Genomic DNA, 19289 nt, shown 5'->3' with positions numbered 1-19289 from the left:
AAAAAAAATGTATTTCCACTTAAAATTGAATTTATTTTTAAGAAAATATAAATTCGCCTAGCATTTTTTGAAAGCACTATTTGTTATCTCCAATAATGATAGACTTATATCAGGCGACGTAGCTTAGTCCGGGCACAATTTTGTTCGAGTGGAAGTCAAGAAATAAAACTAAATAAAAAGAAGTTCGAGTCGGTTTAAAAGTACCACAATGGGTTACTTCCTTTTATATCCTATCCTATATCTTATAAAACAAAGTCGCTTTTCGTGTCTGTCTGTTGTTTCTAACTCTTCTTCTTCTAAACCACCCAACGGATTTTGATGCAGTCTTCACCATTAAGTCGAGTGTTTTTCGTAGAAGGTTTATATATAGTTTATTATTTATACATTCTTATGTAAATTAACATAAATACGATAAATGTGTATAAAGTCCTACCCGTTGAGACACATTCGCGCATGCGCTGCTCTAATGGTAAGTACTACATGAAAAAAATGTACTGGAGTATTGTTCCTCTTAATAAGATCTACAAAAAAGTCTGCGATGGCATATTCGTATCTTTTAAGAATAACGTGTAGGGATCATATTACTGTCTAAAAATAGTAATTTCAATATATTTTTTATTGTGAGGGATATTTTTCCATAATGGTATTAATCCTTATCCTTTAAAATACTTTATTAAATTTCTACGTTAAACGAAGATAAAATTTGCTTTTTAAACTATTTCGAAATTGCCAATAGTTTTAGAGAAAAACGCATTTAATTATTGATCACATCACGCCGTACACACATCAACTGTATCGAGTCAAGTTTCACTTATCCCTTACTCTCAGCATATAAATAAGTATATTAGTTACGTTGGCCATTTAATGTAGATCAAAACTGTCTTTTCTGTTTTTCATTTTAATAAGTACTTTAGAAGTTGTTACAATATCAAAAAATCCTTGCTGCGAAACGCGCCTCGCGACGTTATGCTTATACAAGCGAGTCCGCCGCGCCCGCGTGCCTTACACGCATCGGTGGTTCAGTGGTAGAATGCTCGCCTGCCACGCGGGCAGCCCGGGTTCAATTACCTACTAAAAAATCCTTGCTGTGTAAAACAATTGGAAAATCCTTATTGAAACTACGAAAATGCGGGTTGCATTAGGGTTTAATTAATTTTCACATTATCTTAAGTGCTTTGCAAACATACATTATATGAATAATCCAGTAGTAAAAGCGGGCGAAGCCGCAATAGGGTCGCTAGTTATAGTAATAATATTGCAGCGTACAGCAAATACTCTAGGTTTTGGTTCATCCAAATATTATCATAGAAATTGTATGATACACTTAAGACTAAATCTGCTCTGGTGTCGAGGCAAAGCGCGGCGTTCAGTTCCACCACTCGACATGCAATGCTTCTTGGGGAACGGAGTTTCTTAACACTAAGTTTACTTTACCTGCTGTGTGCGGGATACAGGGTGAAGCTGATTTATTAAAAAACTATATACTGTCTAACTTATTATTGTTAAGCGATATAACTATATATTGTTTAAACAGCTGGCGTAGATAAACTCCACGAACGAGCAATTGTAGTTTAACCACAGACAGACCTACGGCTGTCTGGTGTGACCACCGAATTATCTTATCTGGCATCGTCATTGCCGCTTTGAATTTAGATCATTTAACAACTGTAGTTGTTTGACCTAAATGTTAAATATAAACTAGTATTGTTTATATGAAAATAATGAAATAAATAAAATGAATGAATTCTTAACATAAATAATATTGAAACCATAAAGTAATATTTATTTTTAATCGTTTCAAATTGTATCAGAATAAATATTCACAGGTATATTTATGTTATTTAAAATATCTATAATTATAATAAACTTGCAACGGATTTGCGTCTGTACATGGAAGATATACAAGAAAAAATCCTATTGATGGCATTTAATAAAAAATATTGTCTGTTCGTCTGTGTGTTTTTTTACCAATTTAATTGCAGTTGTCAATAAAAAATTTTAGCACGTTTCCCATAACATTTAATGTTTGTATTAATTAAATTGGTTTATAAATAAAAAAAGGTTATACTATTTTAAAGAATGTTGTTCAACGTAATTGCTATACTCGTAACTTCAGGTGTCGAGGCAAAGCGGCCACTCAACACACAATGAATATAGAATTCGACGGAAAGTCTGGGCGGAGTGTCTTAACACTGGGATCTAAATGGGATTTGGTTTAAGTATTTTCTTTTTTTTTTTTTTTATAATATATGTGTAGTGTAGCAAAGAATGCAAAGAATATATGTTTATGTAATTTATAGATGTATAATTGTATATATATATATGTATTTATATTTGTCATTATCATGTTTCATCTGTTAGTATATTTTGTTTATAATTTTCTTTTACTGTTAATTGCATTGTACTCTCCCCGCTGTTTTGATAGATATCCAGTTCCACAGGTTGGCTGGAAGAGATTTCTTTTAGAAATAACTCCACCGTTGTCAACTATTTTTTAATTTTATATTACTATATGTTTGTTTTTTATGCAATAAAGAATATATATATGTAGAAGGAAGAGATTAGAACAGATATTTTATTATCTTAGATGTTTAATGATTAGCTTTAATATTATTATCTGTAGCAACTGTTTATAATATGACTAGCTGTGTTCATGTAAAAATGACAATGTGTCAACACATTTGTATAGCTTTGGAGGAAATGATCGAAAAGACACTAATTGTTGATTATTGTAGAATTACGATTGGCTGACATATGTTTAAAAGACTCCTACATGACTTTTATTAGACCAGTGAGGTAATTTGACCGATAACGCGGAGGCTTATGCCTTGAGTAGAGTCGTGACGTATGAAGGTGAAGTTCGATTTTAAAATAAGGAGGAAGTTGACGATCGTGGAATGATTTGGTCTTCTGATGTTTTGGAGAAAGGAAGGACTAGTGACGAGTGTCACGAATCTGCTGCGTTATTCCTGCTTGCATTAATCCACAATGGAGCCCACAGGTCCAATAAGAGTCATTTGCGAGCAATCTCCTACATATATATATCCCGCTTACCTTCTTAAGATACAGCGTGAAGCTGAAAAATAAATTGTAAACGCTGTTATCAAATGCTCTATAAAATTTTGCATTTTAAAAAGTTCACTAGAATATTGTTTGGCGTTGCCAGTCCACTCAACACATTATGAATTCAACAAGTTTCATTCGTGAATGTATTGAAAGGATGACTGAGTGGGCAGACTTCGATACTCTTCACAATTTTTATTATATTCGGTTCCTTTAAAGTTTTCTATAGAATTTTATTCACCGAGAAATATTATGGGACGGATACTGAATTTGCAGCTAGTCTTGATTTAATCTTTATAAGTATACTAGCGGACGCGCGCAGCTTCGCTTGCCTATTTAAGGGTGATTTCTAATAACCCATGAAACATGTGTTCAATGAAATATTTTTAAGTCTAAATTTCAAATTTTATAAAAATCGGTGGCGATTTAAAAATTTTTCCATACAAACTTTCAAGCCCTTATTTGCACCCTTAGGGGGTGAATTCTAGAAAACCATGAAACATGTGTTTAATTATATATGTTTAAGAGTCTGAATTTCAAATTTTATGAAAATTGGTGACAATTTAAAAAAAACCTATACAAACTTTCAACCCATTATTTGCACCCTTAGGGAGAGAATTCTAGAAAACGATGAAACACGTGTTCAATTAAATACTTTTAAAAATCTAAATTTCAAATTTTATAAAAATCGGTACCGATTTAAATTTTTTTCCATACAAACTTTGAACCCCTATTTCACCCCTTTAGGGTTAAAATTTTTCAAAATCCCTTCTTAGTGGATGTCCAGATTATGAAAGTAAACAGCTGTCCAAATTTCACGTTTCTACTATCAGCGGTTACGGCTGTGCGTGCGTCTTACCTCAGTCAGTGAGGACAAGTCCTTTTATATATATAGATAAAGGCCGTTATGGCTTAGTGGAACAGACGTGCGACTGTAAACACGACAGGTTGTGGGTTCCATTTCCATTTGAGATAGTGAAATATTTAATATTTTCATTTTATTGATCTGATAGCCAGGCAAAGAGCAGTTTTACTGACCCACTCAAGACGTAATTCGTCAAGAATTTATTGGAAAATGGGGAACAGAACTGCCTGAATGGGGAACAGAGTGTTTTGACACAGGTTCGCTCTGCTTATTCTGCTATATATGGCATACAGCATGAAGCTAAATAAATAGTTTGTCTATGACTTGAATGTGGTATATTCGTAAATATTATGCTTATTATTGTATATATTTTTTATTAATATAGTCTCTATAACACTAGATTCTTTTTTTCTTGTCTTTTTGTTACACTTAAAACTAGTATTGTTAGACAGAGCGCTAAAAATAATAATTCTATATTAAAAGAAGTAATAAACAAATCTGTATTGCAAAAAAAATTAACTTAAAAGTGTTTATTCGAGAACGAAGCTTTTATTTCTAATGTCCTAATATAGTTCAGAAGTCGACACTAAAAAAATAGTATTTTCCGTGCTTTTATTTTCTGACTAGCTAGTCTTAACGAACGCCAGTGATCATTAGGCAACCAAGTAACTAGAGCACTTGACATAGATTTTACAGACAAAGGTTTTTTTTTATAATGTACCTACCTACTAGTACTATTTTCATGCGTAATGCTACTTTTGTTTTAGTTAGTAGACAGCAGGGTAAGCAGGAGGAATATGGGAACCTAGTGTTAAGGCTCGATTCCCATTGAAATACTTCCGTTTTCCACTTCCGCCGAATTCTGGATTCTTATTCCTCATATAGCATACTAGGCAGAAGGAATTTTGTGTTAAGACAATTCGATATTCGAATTCCAGACATTGCTTGTTAAGGTTTTTACAAACATATTATTTATAGTCGTTTTGTTTATCTTTAGTAATTTAATTTAAATATCATAAAAGAAAATATATTGAAAATTAATAATAATTAATTAAAATAAAATAGGTAATGACATCTATAGAAGAACAAAAACATCGTAAAATATTATAAATCAAACATAAACTTCCCTGGAAAATAATCAGTCTTAGCTTAATGACCTAACTTAGGTGGCCCTTAAATTCATAGCTTTTACCTGAGACTAACCTATTTTCTAACTTCCCGCTAAGTTGTCAAGTCAACTTTTACCCCCATGGACGCATTAAGCTAACCCAACCTGTCACTGCCGACCAGTTCCTCTAGCTAAGTTGACTTTTCTATATAACAACGATGAAGATTAATTATAAAAGTTTAGAAATAAATAATTTAGATTTCAGAAGGTTTGCACTCGAAACGCAATGGTAGTGGGTTCGATTTCCACTCGGAGGTTATTAAATATTCTCGTTTCTTGATCTGGTTACAAGGAGAAGCGCAGCAATGCCTCGAGAATTCGGCAGAAAATGGGGTACCAGGTGTCTTAACACTAGGTTCCCTCTGCCTACCTGAACTTAAATCAAAATATATGAGGTAAGCTAAAATAAAATAAAAAATAATATGTAGAAATAAGGAAAAGTCGAATAATATATCTATTTTGTGCAACTTTACATCGTAGCTCACGTAACGTTTTGTCTTACATTTTCATATTAAAAAGCCATCCTTAATGTATTTTTAAATTATTATTTCATAAAATATGAACACATTGTAAAATAAATATAATTTTAATATAAATGTATATTATAATAATAATAACAAATACAATTGCCATGTTATTTCCAATTCCCCTGCCCTACATTACAATTTATATGTGAGCCACACCGGCGCCGGGCGTCCTTGGCCTACCTGTTGCTGTGTCCGGGATCAAATCGATGAGATATCAAATGTCTTGTGAAATCAATTTATGCTGGAGCCATTATAAAGATTATATATATAGGATAATTCCCTTAATAATAATGCTTAAGGAATATTAGGGAGTTCTACAACAAAAACAAAAGCATTATCTTTATAATTAATCGTAGGAAATAATAAAATGGGAATAATATTAAAATCGACGTTATCCATTGCAAGATAATTAACATGATTTTAAGCCCCAGTGAGACACTTCTAAAACAAAAAAAAAACAGTATTTGCTATTAATATACTCGTAGGCGCTTATAGTTTATAGGGCTTATATTTAGGGTGTCTCGCAGTGGGTTAACCACGCCAAATATCTAACATGAATAATGTAATTTCTAATATTAACTTCAATCCCAAGAAAATAAAAGAAAATTGAGCTTTATAATTTAATGAAAGTTAGTACTATTTTTTGCACCTTATATGGATGTTTGGCTCTAAATTCGTATATATGAAAGAAAGTAGAAGGTATTTCTGTTTGTTAAATACAACTTTTAGAGTTAATAGACACATTAACTATTTAAGAGTAATTAATTCCAACAAATGATGGCGGATTCTTCTGCAATCCAGGCTTAATTTTATTTAGGAATGACCTTCAACGTAGACGTTGAGGATAGAGTAATGGATCTCGACCCTTTTCTGTTTACCATCCTTGTTGTGAATAGAATTTTAAATTCATCTACCTTATTGTTTGGTAAATGTATTATTTAACTGTATAAAGCCGTATGTACACAGTATATGACATATATTCGGAATAAATTTATATTATACATTTACAATACTAATTAATATTTTTTTATTATTTTTTATAATAACTTCATGCCTAATTATTATTTTTGAGTATGGATGTTTTAATAGTTTCAAAATGTAATAAAAAATATCTCAGAATTGTCATAAATTATAAAAATCATTTCCCAAGTAGGAAAACCATGAAATTTTTTTTGTATGAAAAAAATGTAGTCTAACCCTGTCTGAAATACCCGATTGCTAAATTTATAATTTACAATAAACATAAACATAGCAAAGTAAATAAAATCGTTTTTTTTTTTAACAAAGAACAAAATAAATATACCTCAGAGAGGCTATTGTTTTAGGAAGGTCCGCGGGCGCGTGTTATTTCATCTAAAGCTGGGTTTGTAATTGAAAGTTATGCCGGCGTTCTCTGTTTCGCGCGTAAGTCAATTTGCGGTATTTCGATTTAATATTAGATACTTGAGGCTGTCATGACTGTAATCGTGACGATTGTGGGTTCGATGCCTACGCGAGGGAACAAGGAGTTCTGCTACTCAAGTCGCAATGCCTCAATAATTGGGAAAGTGGGGAACGTTCTGTCTTAACACTAGATTCCCTCTGCTTGCTGCCTATATGCGGGATGCAGCGTGAAATTGAAGAAAAAAATGATGTTTACTACATGGAATATTAATTGAGGCTTTAGTTTTAAATTTACTACATGGAATATTAATTGAGGCTTTAGTTTTAAATTACGAAGTCTCTTTATTATAATAGTAAATAATAAAGTTGGATATGTTACTGTCATTAAATTTTATTACAATTAATTTGTATGATAATTTTTTTAAAGATATAATAAATATACACTTCCATTTTCATTATATTTCAATAAATTTTAAAAAATAATTTATTCGACTTTCTTTACAGCCTTAAACTAAAACCAAACCAAAAACCAAAACCATAAAAAGCTGAAAAACAAACAAAAAAAACATACATTTATATATAAATAAATAAATTTAACAATAAAATCTATTCGTATAACGTTTACACTATAAAATATAACCAAAATAATAATACATATAGCAACGGGCCGTTCGGATCGTAAAAACATAATTGCCCGTATGAAAACGCTTAAGTACCTATTCAATTAACTCGCATTGCATGAGTTGATTTTGAGCTTGCCCAGTTTGATTACTGTAGAAACATACGCATACGGTTTTAGTATATTTGCTGATGTATTTAAGTATTTCAGCTTCACGCTCTATCCCGCATTTAGCAGGATAGGCAGAGGGGACCTAGTGATTATGAATGTGAAAGAAAAGTGATTAACGGAATTTTAATGGACAATATTAGCAAAAATGTATATCACAATTGACATAAACATATTCTATCAACATACTTCCTTTTACATCCTTTAGAATTTAAGCTTTTAATATAAAGAAGAAGAATAAATTATCCATACATAAATCTAGATAATATATACGGTATTCGAAAGTGCTAAGTACTAAAAGTCATTTCAAGAAGGCCGTTTGCCTAATACAAGGCAAACGAAATACCTAATTTCCTTTTCGATCACAGATAACTGATTCCCGTCTGCGATGTAGACAGTAGTGTTTAATTCCAATCGGCGATGGGCAGTGTGTGGGAAATGGACGTGATTGTCAATCCGGCGTCCATCGGGAAACGGATATAGAGTAAATTGGACAAAGATTGTCCATTAAATAACGATTTTAACGACATTTACGATAATGTCGTTTAAGGTATATTAGATATATGGCGTGGCGTTAAATTCCGCAACTCAGAATTTTGAACATTAGGTGAAAAGGGAATATGTCCTCCTACCCTGCTATTTGTGGTTATAGTGTACCATTTTGTACCAAATCTCCGCGTAATCTACATCTATAGGATACTTCCAACGGAAGTACAATTATAAAAGCAAGAGTCGTGGCGCCAAATCGGGAACGGAGTGTCTTAACATTAGGTTCCCTCTAGCACATAGTAAGGTAGGCATAGGCATTTCTAGGAAACTAGTGTTAAAACACTTTCGTTCCCCACTCCAATGATCCATATTGAGATGACGGAAAACCATAAAATATTTATATAATTCAAATTCAAATTCAAATTTAAATTCAAAATATTCTTTATTCAAATAGGCAATTATTATAAGCACTTTTGAATCGTCGAATGAACATATGAACAAAAAGCTACCACCGGTTCGGAAGGCGGTTCTGCTGAGAAGAGCCGGCAAGAAACTCAACAGTTGCTCTTTTCAAAATCAATAGTACAATCTATTACATTAGTTGGCAGCTATCCTGCATTACATTCAATAGACATTAATTCCATACATGCTTATCCTCTAAATACTCTTGAACAGTGTAATAAGCTTTACTTGTTAGAATTTTTTTTACAGATATTTTAAATTTTGGAAGTGGCAAAATAAGAATACACTGCGAAATTTTATTATATACACGTATACTCAGACCCATAAAAGATTTATTAACTTTTTTGGAGGCGAAAACTCCACTAAAACTCCACTAATAGTAATAAATACACAGACAAAAACTATAAAAATATTTTTTTTTAATTTTATTGTTCTAACATTTAATTAATTTGCTGAATTATATTTAAAATAAATCAATTACAAAACTAAACATGAGAATCAAGGTTGGAAGCCACACTAAAGAAACCTCGAGCCTGTACGTTAATTAAATACAGTCGTAATTAAAACGTATGTAGGTGTCAACTCATCGAGATAAAAAGTTGTGAAAGAAGCCTTCATTAAAGTTTCCATGGAAACTGGTTTCTTCATTATATTAATGACATGATTTTCAAGTGTCATTTCTTCATTGGATGTCTTTTCAATTTGCTTTCAGGTGGAAAATTTTATTTGACGAACGAGAAGTGACTATTTTATTCTAGTCAACTTAGATCCATATTTACTTTTAAAATATCTCTGTATTACAGTTATCAAACATAAATGTATAAAAATACGATTTTCCAATCTTTCTTATTATTTTATTGCATTTGCGAACTCCTAGCTTGCAATGATTAAAAACCTTGCTTCACCTTGTATCCTGCACACAACAGGAAAGACAGAGGGAATCTAGTGTTAAAACATTCCGTTCCCCGCATCAAAATATAAAATTAAAATAATTAATATTTTATTCTGATACAAGAGAAAAACAAATTATTTCTACGGCCTTATTTTTTCGACCAATGTTGGTGAATCTAAAATATAACAATATTATCCGCTATACCAAATAATTCTATAAATTAATTTTTAACAAAAAGAAAAACCGACTTCTAACAACGAACTAAAAAGTGAAAAATAATTTTACAAAGATTTTATAATTTTGAAGTCATCAAGAAAGAATGAATCATCAAGAATTATCAAAATCGTTTGGCGTGACATTGAGTTATTCGTCTATTTGTCGCGCACATACCTAATGCAAATTTAAGACTTATGTGATTTTCTCATAGATACCATTGTCAGACATGAACCAAAAAACCAGGGGCCATTCGGGAAGCTTCACCTTTCAAATAATTTTTTTGTTTATCAAAATCGGTTCACCCATTCAAAAGTTGAGGTAACAAACATAACAAACAAAAAAATAAAAAAATAAATAAAAATACAGTCGAATTGATAACCTCTTTTTCTTACAGAAGTCGGTTAAAAAGGCAACCGCTACCACCGCCGCAATAATTCTATGACATGGGTGCCTTCAAAAAGCGCGTCTATCACCACCTTGAAAGCCGGCAACGCACCTGTAGCTCCTCTGGTGCTGCACGGGGTCGTGGGCGGCGGTGATCACCATCAGGTGACCCGAACGCTTGTTTGGGTCGCCTTGTCTTTTTCCATAAAAAAATATATATACCTACTTGGAACCATTTCCAACATTTTCCCTGAGCCACGACATCTATGTAAAAGAATAAATTCTAAAATTATTCGATAAATAGAACAAGATATTATTTACACTAACAATACCTCAATCAACATAAGAGTAACTCCTGTTTCTCTTACACTATCTTCTTTCATTGTAATCTGACATCCTGTTTTCCCTTTACTATTTTATTGAGAATTATTTCGCATTCATCCTTTCAATTACTTAAATCAGTTGTCACCACTTAACCCAAATTAGTCATTTTATAAACATCTTTTTTGAAGAGTTATCACCGTAAACAAGATCTCATTGGTTACTCTTTTGCTGTATATGAGTATGTTCCGCCTAGTGTTAAGAGTTAAGACCGTTCCCCACGTTCCCCCGAATTCTAGTTGCACTGCGTGTTGAGTGGTGACACTCAACGAAATTTACCTCGACACAGTAATCGAACCCTCTACCTACAGGCTATTATTACTACACGCTTGTGCCCTGCTCCACGACTGACCTCGTACTTTACTTTAAAAGTGAATCATTCATCTGTCAATACATGCGCCCATAGTTTTTTATCAGATTAGATTATCTTCTAAACTGTATATCAACAAAATTTTATTCTATTCATCTATTATTGCAAGTCGTAATGATATTCAAGATTTCTATTATTTATCTTTTAATCTTGTATAATATACTTGTAATGATGAATATTGTATTTATTATCAGCTATTATTATTATATCTATAAACGTTATTTAATACACGTTTAAGAAGTCTTATTAAAAGATTTTATTTTTTTATATAGAATTTATTAATGTAGACAACAATATTAGTTGATGTTAATTTTAATATAACTGTATCCTGCACATAAGCGGTAAGTAGAGGGAACCTGAGTATCTAGTGTGAGACACTTAGAAACGACAAGACAGTCCGTTCCCGTTAGGACACATCCGTTCCCCACTTTCAAATGAATTCCCGAGGTACCAGAATAAGTAATTAGAAATATTCAATATCTCATTTCCCCGGGTGGGAATGGAACCCACAACCGTACCACCGGGCCACGACGACCTCAATTCCTCTATTTCACTTTTAGTAAGTGAGGCAGAAGGAAGTCGACTTCATTTACATAAAAGCATTACGAGGACAGGGAAAAATATAATATTCAATTAGCGTTACATTTTTATAATCAACTAAAAAATAAACTATTTTAAGAAATATACCAGAGAAAATGTTACAAAGAAGTGTCGTTTAATTTTATGCGTTTTTTTAAGCTTTTATTGTAAAAGAGATAAAAATAACAGAGACTTCTAATACTTTAACGTCTTTTCAGCTTTACACTGAATATCGCATGAGGCAGGGGAAGCGTAATTTTAAGACATTTCGCTCCCCGTTTTACGCTAAATTCTAGAGGCACTGCGTTTTGAGTAGCGTAACTCAACGCCGCACTTTGCCTCGACACTAGAGCGAAGAAATGAAAATATTAAATATTTCTTTTACTCGACTGGGAATCGAATTCATATCCTGCGTTTAACTGAACCTTAAATCATTAATTCCTTATAAACGACTTCAAATATACCAAAAGCAATTAACCACATAGTTTATGCCTTGAAAATATTTTTATTATTAAAGATTTATTAGCGATATAATATAATGAAGGCGAGATAAGTTCAGGAAATTTATAAAATATCAATTAGTAAGTTTTTCGCCTGATTAATAATAAAAGTTATCACTGACATCTTACGATTTTTCAAGATGATGTAATTTTTATTGCGTCTTAGTCACACAATCAGTTTCACTTGGATTCGTCATCTGTTCATATCTTGTGTGTTGTAATAATAGAATAGAAATCACAAAATTCTAAACCATAAACCATATATTTCTTTTCTTTATAATTATTTCTCCTCGCTATCCCATATAGTGGTGGGGCAGTTTTTCTTGGTTTCCTTTTCCACCCTGCTCGGTCCAGAATGTCAACGTCGATAACTTTGAACAAACCCCTATCCTCATTATTTCTTTCCATCTTATTTCTACTGAGATCTTTTCTTATCTTTTCTATCCTTAACTTTGACGAGCCCTTTAGGTATTCTAGTCATGTAATTAAAATTAATACATTACGTTAAAAAAGAAACGTTTATTTCACATATTATGATTCTTGCATATAGTTAAGGCTGCTTTAACTAAATCTTATGACTAGTATGCAATTCTAAGAGTTATTGCTGATAACAAGAAGATAACAACTTGGTTAAAAATGAGCTTGCCAAAACATTTACAACTTACTGCTCATCGCTTCATCCGGTAAAGTTCAGTTCGTATACGAAATAGTTCTATAATTTTTCAACTTATAATGGCTTCCCAAAAAGTGTGGGCTAGTTTTGAAGCCAAAAAACAGGATGGCAGTGTGATCAAAGTGAGAATTGAAGATTTTCCTATGGATCGGCAAAATGAAGTCTTCAGTTTCATGGAGTCACACTATATAAGCCAAGATCCATTTCACGTAGCGGCTGGTGAGTATTCAATTTTTAATATCAATATGTAACAATCATCATCAATAATGTTTTAATATGTAGTTTTGGATACATGACTAAAAGCTTTGACTACTTTGATATTTTGCTCATGTTTCATAAATTTCTATAGGAATAGGAATGAATATTTTGCTATTTACATTAAAAAAAAATAAAACAGCTTCATGTTGCATCCCGCACACAGCAGGATAGGCAGAGGGGATCCTTGTGATAGGAGAGTTCGTTACTTTTGTTCCACCGAATTCAAGAGGAACGACGACGAACGACGGAACGCAAAGCCGTGCTTTGTCTAGACACCAGAAGAGAGACAGGGCGAAGTAAATTTTAATAAATATTTCACTTTCTCGAGTGGGGAATCCATAACCAGTCTCAATTGGCTAATCACATAATTTTATAGCAAAAAATGTAAGCCTGAAAACTTTTTGATTTTTCTAGGACTACATAAAAATAAGGAAGCAATCAAAGAATACGGAGACGTTTTGGCAAGCTTGCACAAACATGACGGCCAACTTCGTTGTGTGTATTGCCGCTTGGACGATAACAACGCAAAACCTGAAATAATTGGTTTATCGATGATGGCTCTAGTCAACACTGGGGATGATTTTAAGGATTCTAAAGGGGTAATAGCTACTTTTTAAATCCACTTCTCACTTCTCACAATGTAATCAAGAAGAAGTTCCTGATTTTAGCATTTTAAAATAAAAAATAATATATTTTATAACAAAATGCTTTGCATTTGGTTCGTAAAACCAATTATTTTGTCGCTAAATATTTTTCATTTTTTTACAGCCTGAACTGAAATATAAGGAAGTTGAAAAATATTTGGACCTCATGATAATTTTAGATGACTTATGCGGTCCGAGCAAGGAGAAACATGATGTTTACGACGACAGAGGAATTATGATCAACTCAAAATATCAAGGATTCGAAATTATAAAGGAATTCTTAAACGTCAGGTAAATTAAATATTTTAATTATAACTTTTTTATTTTTCTATACATGTATATTTACTCCTAAACCAGGAGTAAGGTGGTAACACTGTTATCCTTTGCCTTTGTCCCGACCGCCTAATTAGAAACACAGTAAAGTAAATTAAAATTGCGGGTTATTTAACAAGATTGGAAAAAATAACTATAAATGAAGAATACAAATGAGCAAGATAAAAAAATATTTTTAATGTTTCAGATATAACGCTATTATAAATTAATTGTATTTTTTATATCTATCAATTTCTTTACTTTATATGACTATGACATATAAATAATTTCCAGAAAATTGATGTGCATTGAAGATAATGTTCCCGTTACCTCTGGATGGATGACCACCGTTGATGAACAAAAAGCAGCAGAAGCGAACAATTGGGAGGTCTTAGTTGACGTAAGCGCAGAAGAACTTGCAAAGAAAAGTGGTCTAGACTTTGGAAATAGCGTAGAATCCTTCAAAATGATGTATGTCGCCAAGTGATTTTAATAATAGATACGTAATAGATATGTAGATAACTGATTAAAATATTTGAAAATAAACTATGTGTTTTACATTAAAAAATAAATACTATTTTATACTGTCATTAAAATTCCTTTCAATTTTGTTACAATTGCAGTCTTTATGCATATCGTATACGGCGTGGGGTTCTGCCACTAAACTCGCAATGCCTCTTTTATTAATAAAAGTTAAGTATTTTAAAATACACTTTATTCTTTGTTACAATTCTTGGCTATGTGCAAATGAATTTTATGTATATACATTATTAGTGTAATTATTTAATCCTAGAATAGTAATAATTGGCATTTACATTGTATTATGTTCACTAGTATGTGTTTATCGTACCCTAAGCTCTGAGCTACGTAAAGAGTTTAGAAGAAGAGAGAAGAAGAGAGAGTAATACAATGGGTTACGCCGCTGCCGTATGCGTGAGAGAAAGGGAAGATAGACAGACTGGCGCCGTTACGCGTTACGCAATGAAGCAGTCTAATTTCCCATAAGAAGTTATCAGTTAAAAAAACAACAATAAAAAACACTACATTTCGTTTATTTAAATTTGTAAAATCTATGCAACTAAAACTTTCCGTGGCATAGAAAATGACAGGTAAAAACAGCTGAAACTATTGATTGATAGCCAATATAATGCGAGCTAAAAATCTGCATTTTTACTAGATTCAAACGACAAACTATCATCGAGTGTCTAAATAAAACCATTAAAAAAATTAAGAATAAAAAGAATAATTATATGTATAATTTCATTCATGATTGCTATGAATCAAAAAAAATATTATGAAATTCTGAAATCTTTCCGTATTCTGGAGATATTTACATTTGAGTGGCGTAACTCAACGCTTCGCTCTGTCTCCTCCGCTGTGTGTGCTTAATGTCATGCATATGCCACTGCGCCACGACTGGCTTTCCTGGCCGCCTTTGATATTATTAATTAATTTATATTTCGTAAGAAAAATAAAAAACGATTAATAATATTTTTATCGGTATGCAATGTTGAGAGGAAGTGCTGATAATAAGATAAGAGATATGGTTTTGCTTAAAAATGAGTTTCGCCAAATTATTTACAACTTACCGCTAGTCACATCATACAGTAAAGGTCGTACGTGTTTAGGAGTGTTCTTTGAAAACGCAAAATGGCTTCTCAAAAAGTATGGGCCAAGTTTGAGGCGAAACAAAAAGATGGTAGCGTAGTCAAGGTGAGAATTGAAGAGTTTCCGGAAGCGAGACAAGCGGAAATCTTCGATTTTATGGAAGCAAACTATATAACCCAAGATCCTTTTCATGTAGCTGCTGGTATGTTGTTATTACTAAACTAAACTACTTATTATTTATTATTTTTTTTACTTCTTGTCTATAGATAAGAACATGTAAAATTTTTGTATAAAGAGCTTATTTTTCAACCCTTATATATAAATTTACATTTTTCATTTATACCTTAGTGTTTGTTTATTATTTTTTGAATTTACTATCTATCTTAAGTAAATTAAATGAATTATAGAGAATGGAATAAGAAATTACTAATATACTAAAAATCATTTACTTTTTTTAGGTTTACATAAAAATAAAGATGCAATCAATGAATACGGAGACGTATTGGGAAGTTTATATAAAGATGATAGTAAACTTAAATGTGTGTACTGCCGCTTGGATAACGATGATGCTAAACCAGAAATTATTGGACTGTCGATGATAGCCTTAGTCAATTCGAAGGAAGAATTTAAGGATTCCGATAAGGTAATATTTAAGACATTTTGTAGATTTACAATCGGTTCCTCTAAAAATTTCATACAAGATACTTTAATCCTATTTTAGACTGTTATTTGTTACTGTTAATATCTCGATAATAAATATTACATTATTTTTTTCTTTTGACAGCCTGCGTTGAAAACTAAGGAAGTAGAAAATTATTTCAATCTTATGGAAATATTAGAAGATTTAATTGGTCCTAGCAAGGAGGAATATGATTTTTACGACGATAGAGCAATCATGATCAATCCAAAATACCAAGGTTTTGAAATAATCAAGGAATTTTTGAATGTCAGGTAATTTTAAGTCCAGTTTTTTTAATTAAATATTTTATTATTAATATATTCTCCACATCTTCAAACAACTCCTAGGGCTTTATAGGAGATCCAATGTCTTTCGTCTCTAAGTTTAGTCATACATTATTTCGTAATTCTTTTAATATTTTTTTATATATTTTGTTCCTTTTATTTATATCATTTTATTATTTATTTACAGGAAATTGATGTGTGTTGAAGATAATGTCCCTGTTACCTCAGGCTGGATGACCACCGCTGATGAGCAAAAAGCAGCAGAAGCTAACAATTGGCAGGTCTTCGTAGAAGTGAGCGCTGCAGATCTTGCAAATAAAAGTGGCCTTGATTTTGGAAATAGTGTTCCATCATTTAAACTAATGTCTATTGTAAAGTGATTTTACTGATATACAATTATGATCCCAATATTTAAAATTTATTAAGACTGTAATTTTTTTGACTGATTAAATGTTTTAAAAATCTAATAGATTTTTCATTAGTTTCATTTAAGCATGGTTTATATAAGTAGGTAGGTACTTATAAAATAGAATTTTCGTATTTTTATTTGTAAGTAATCCGTTAGGACGACACGTTCTTTTTATTTTAAATTTTAAAATATTAATCTAATACTTTATTTAAATAAAAAAAGTATTTAATTAATAATCTCAATATGTCTTGTAAATCGATGAACGCCGGAAGCACGCACGAAAAATTTTGACTCATTGTCAAACTCCTTTCTTATATACTAAATAATAATTCAGTGATAGTAAATCAATTTAATTCATAAAAGTATTTTTTGTTTCCTTATGACATTATCATGTGAATTTATTTATTGAAAACTGATTTTACAGACAACTAATTATAATGGCAGAACATTGTTCAAAAAGGAATAAGTTCGAACTTGCACGCTCGAAACGCCATAAATTAAGAACTGAACTGAATTGAAGTTCTGACTTGAATTTAAATTGAGTTCTTTTGCTTTAATAACAAAATCTAAAAAAAATATTTTGGGTGATTTTCCTTAATAATTTATGAAAATTAGACAAAAACCAGTTAGGGTTCCGTACCTCAAAAGGTAAATACAGAATCCTTATAGGATCACTTTGTTGTCCATCAGTCAGTCCATCAATGCCATCTATCTCGAGACTGCATCGAAGTTTCAAGCTGAAATTAATGTTCAATATTTGAGTCTACGGTCTCAAAAGACCGTTTCTGTGATCCAAAAACAAGCTGAAAAGAAAACATCAACGTAATCAAAAGATATTTCGTAGAAAAAATCATTACAAACTTATGTATTTGTAGTTCATTTCACACAAACGGAGTATTGTTAGCTTTTGTAAATTATACTTAACGTTACACTACAATCCTGAAATTAGTATGTAACCCCTGGTGGGCAAGTCTGACTTGTACTTGACAGGTTTTTAATAATAAATTGAAAATATGTAAAAAAATAATTGATTATTATTATCTTTTTATATCTACACGTATAACAAAGAGTTTTATTACTAAGCGCTGTCTGTACATGGAAGCTACGAGTATATGAGAAAATTTATTATTCTGGCCTTTATTAATGCAATAGAACCTGAAACAATAGGTTTTTTTCTGTTTGTCGGTTTGTCTACTTGTGTGTTTCTTCACGCTAATCTTAGAAACGGCTTAGCCGATTAATGTACAGTTTTCACTACTGCATTTCAACAGCCTTTCCTTAATGTTTAGACTACTATAAAAATAATTGGTTTGAATTGGCTAATTGTCGAAAACTGTAGCTATATGTGGATATAGTCTTTAAATAATTCAGATGAGAAAATAAATAATTGTGAAGTACAAGCGTAGGTAGTACGATAATAATATTTATAACAGTAAATATATCTTTACATACAATTCATTTGTAAAATTGCTATGTAAAGGGGCTTAAAATAATATTAATAGAATATGTTTTTTTTGTCGGTCTGATTGTACACGCAAATGTTATGAAATAATTAAATGTGTCCATAACAAGCGTTCTTAAATATTTTTCATTAACATATATAAAAATCGAAGATCTGGAAGAACTGATGAACAGCAGCAACAGCAGTCCAGCTAAACTATAAAAAGTTACGAAAAGTCGCCTTAACTAAATTTATTAAGCATGATCCATCGTCATCATCATCATCATCATCATCATCATCATCATCATCATCATCATCATCATCATCAGCCTGTCCTCGTCCACTGCTGGACATAGGCCTCTCCAATGGCATGCCACTGAGCTCGATCTTCAGCTCTTCGCATCATAATAATATTATTAATTATAATATTTCTATTGACATATTATAAAAATTATATAGATATGAATTAATGAAACATTTTTTTCTATTAAGTATGCTAGCAAAATCAAATAAAATCCAAAAAGATTTTTTTATTTTTCATTATTTTTTTTTTTAAGCCGGCGAAGCCGCTAGATGGCGCTGATAAGCAAATATCCTATATCTTATAAAACAAAGTCGCTTTTCGTGTCTGTCTGTTGTTTCTAACTCTTCTTCTTCTAAACCACCCAACGGATTTTATTGCGGTTTTCACCATTAGGTCGAGTATTTTTCGTAGAAGGTTTATATATAGTTTATTATTTGTACATTCTTATGTAAATTAACATAAATACGAAAAATATGAATAAAGTCCTACCCGCTGAGACACTTTCGCGCATGCGCTGCTTTAATGGTAAGTACTACATGAAAAAAATGTACTGGAGTATTGTTCCTCTCAATGAGATCTACAAAAAAGTCCGCGAGAGCATATTTTTATCT

General features: G+C 31.6%; 2 protein-coding genes across 2 annotated transcripts; both read left to right on the top strand.

The window, feature by feature from the left end:
• Positions 1-12466: 12466 nt before the first annotated feature.
• On the top strand, positions 12467-14472 carry LOC146531548 (uncharacterized). Its single transcript, XM_085198628.1, has 4 exons — positions 12467-12958; positions 13412-13596; positions 13766-13932; positions 14248-14472. The coding sequence occupies exons 1-4, from the start codon at positions 12799-12801 to the stop codon at positions 14438-14440; spliced, it is 705 nt and encodes a 234-aa protein (XP_085054754.1). The 5' UTR covers positions 12467-12798; the 3' UTR covers positions 14441-14472.
• Positions 14473-15529: 1057 nt separating this feature from the next.
• Positions 15530-16987, top strand: LOC146531547 (uncharacterized). Its single transcript, XM_085198619.1, has 4 exons — positions 15530-15763; positions 16020-16204; positions 16346-16512; positions 16712-16987. Exons 1-4 carry the CDS (start codon positions 15604-15606, stop codon positions 16902-16904), a joined length of 705 nt encoding a protein of 234 aa, XP_085054745.1. The 5' UTR covers positions 15530-15603; the 3' UTR covers positions 16905-16987.
• The last annotated feature ends 2302 nt before the right edge of the window (positions 16988-19289 follow it).

The sequence above is a fragment of the Heliconius melpomene genome, chromosome 15 (assembly GCF_056956725.1).
Source record: "Heliconius melpomene rosina isolate 202511_hmr_F chromosome 15, ASM5695672v1, whole genome shotgun sequence".
Classification (NCBI taxonomy): domain Eukaryota; kingdom Metazoa; phylum Arthropoda; class Insecta; order Lepidoptera; family Nymphalidae; genus Heliconius; species Heliconius melpomene.
Note: the sequence above shows the minus strand (reverse complement) of the source record. Positions and strands in the feature narration are given on the sequence as shown.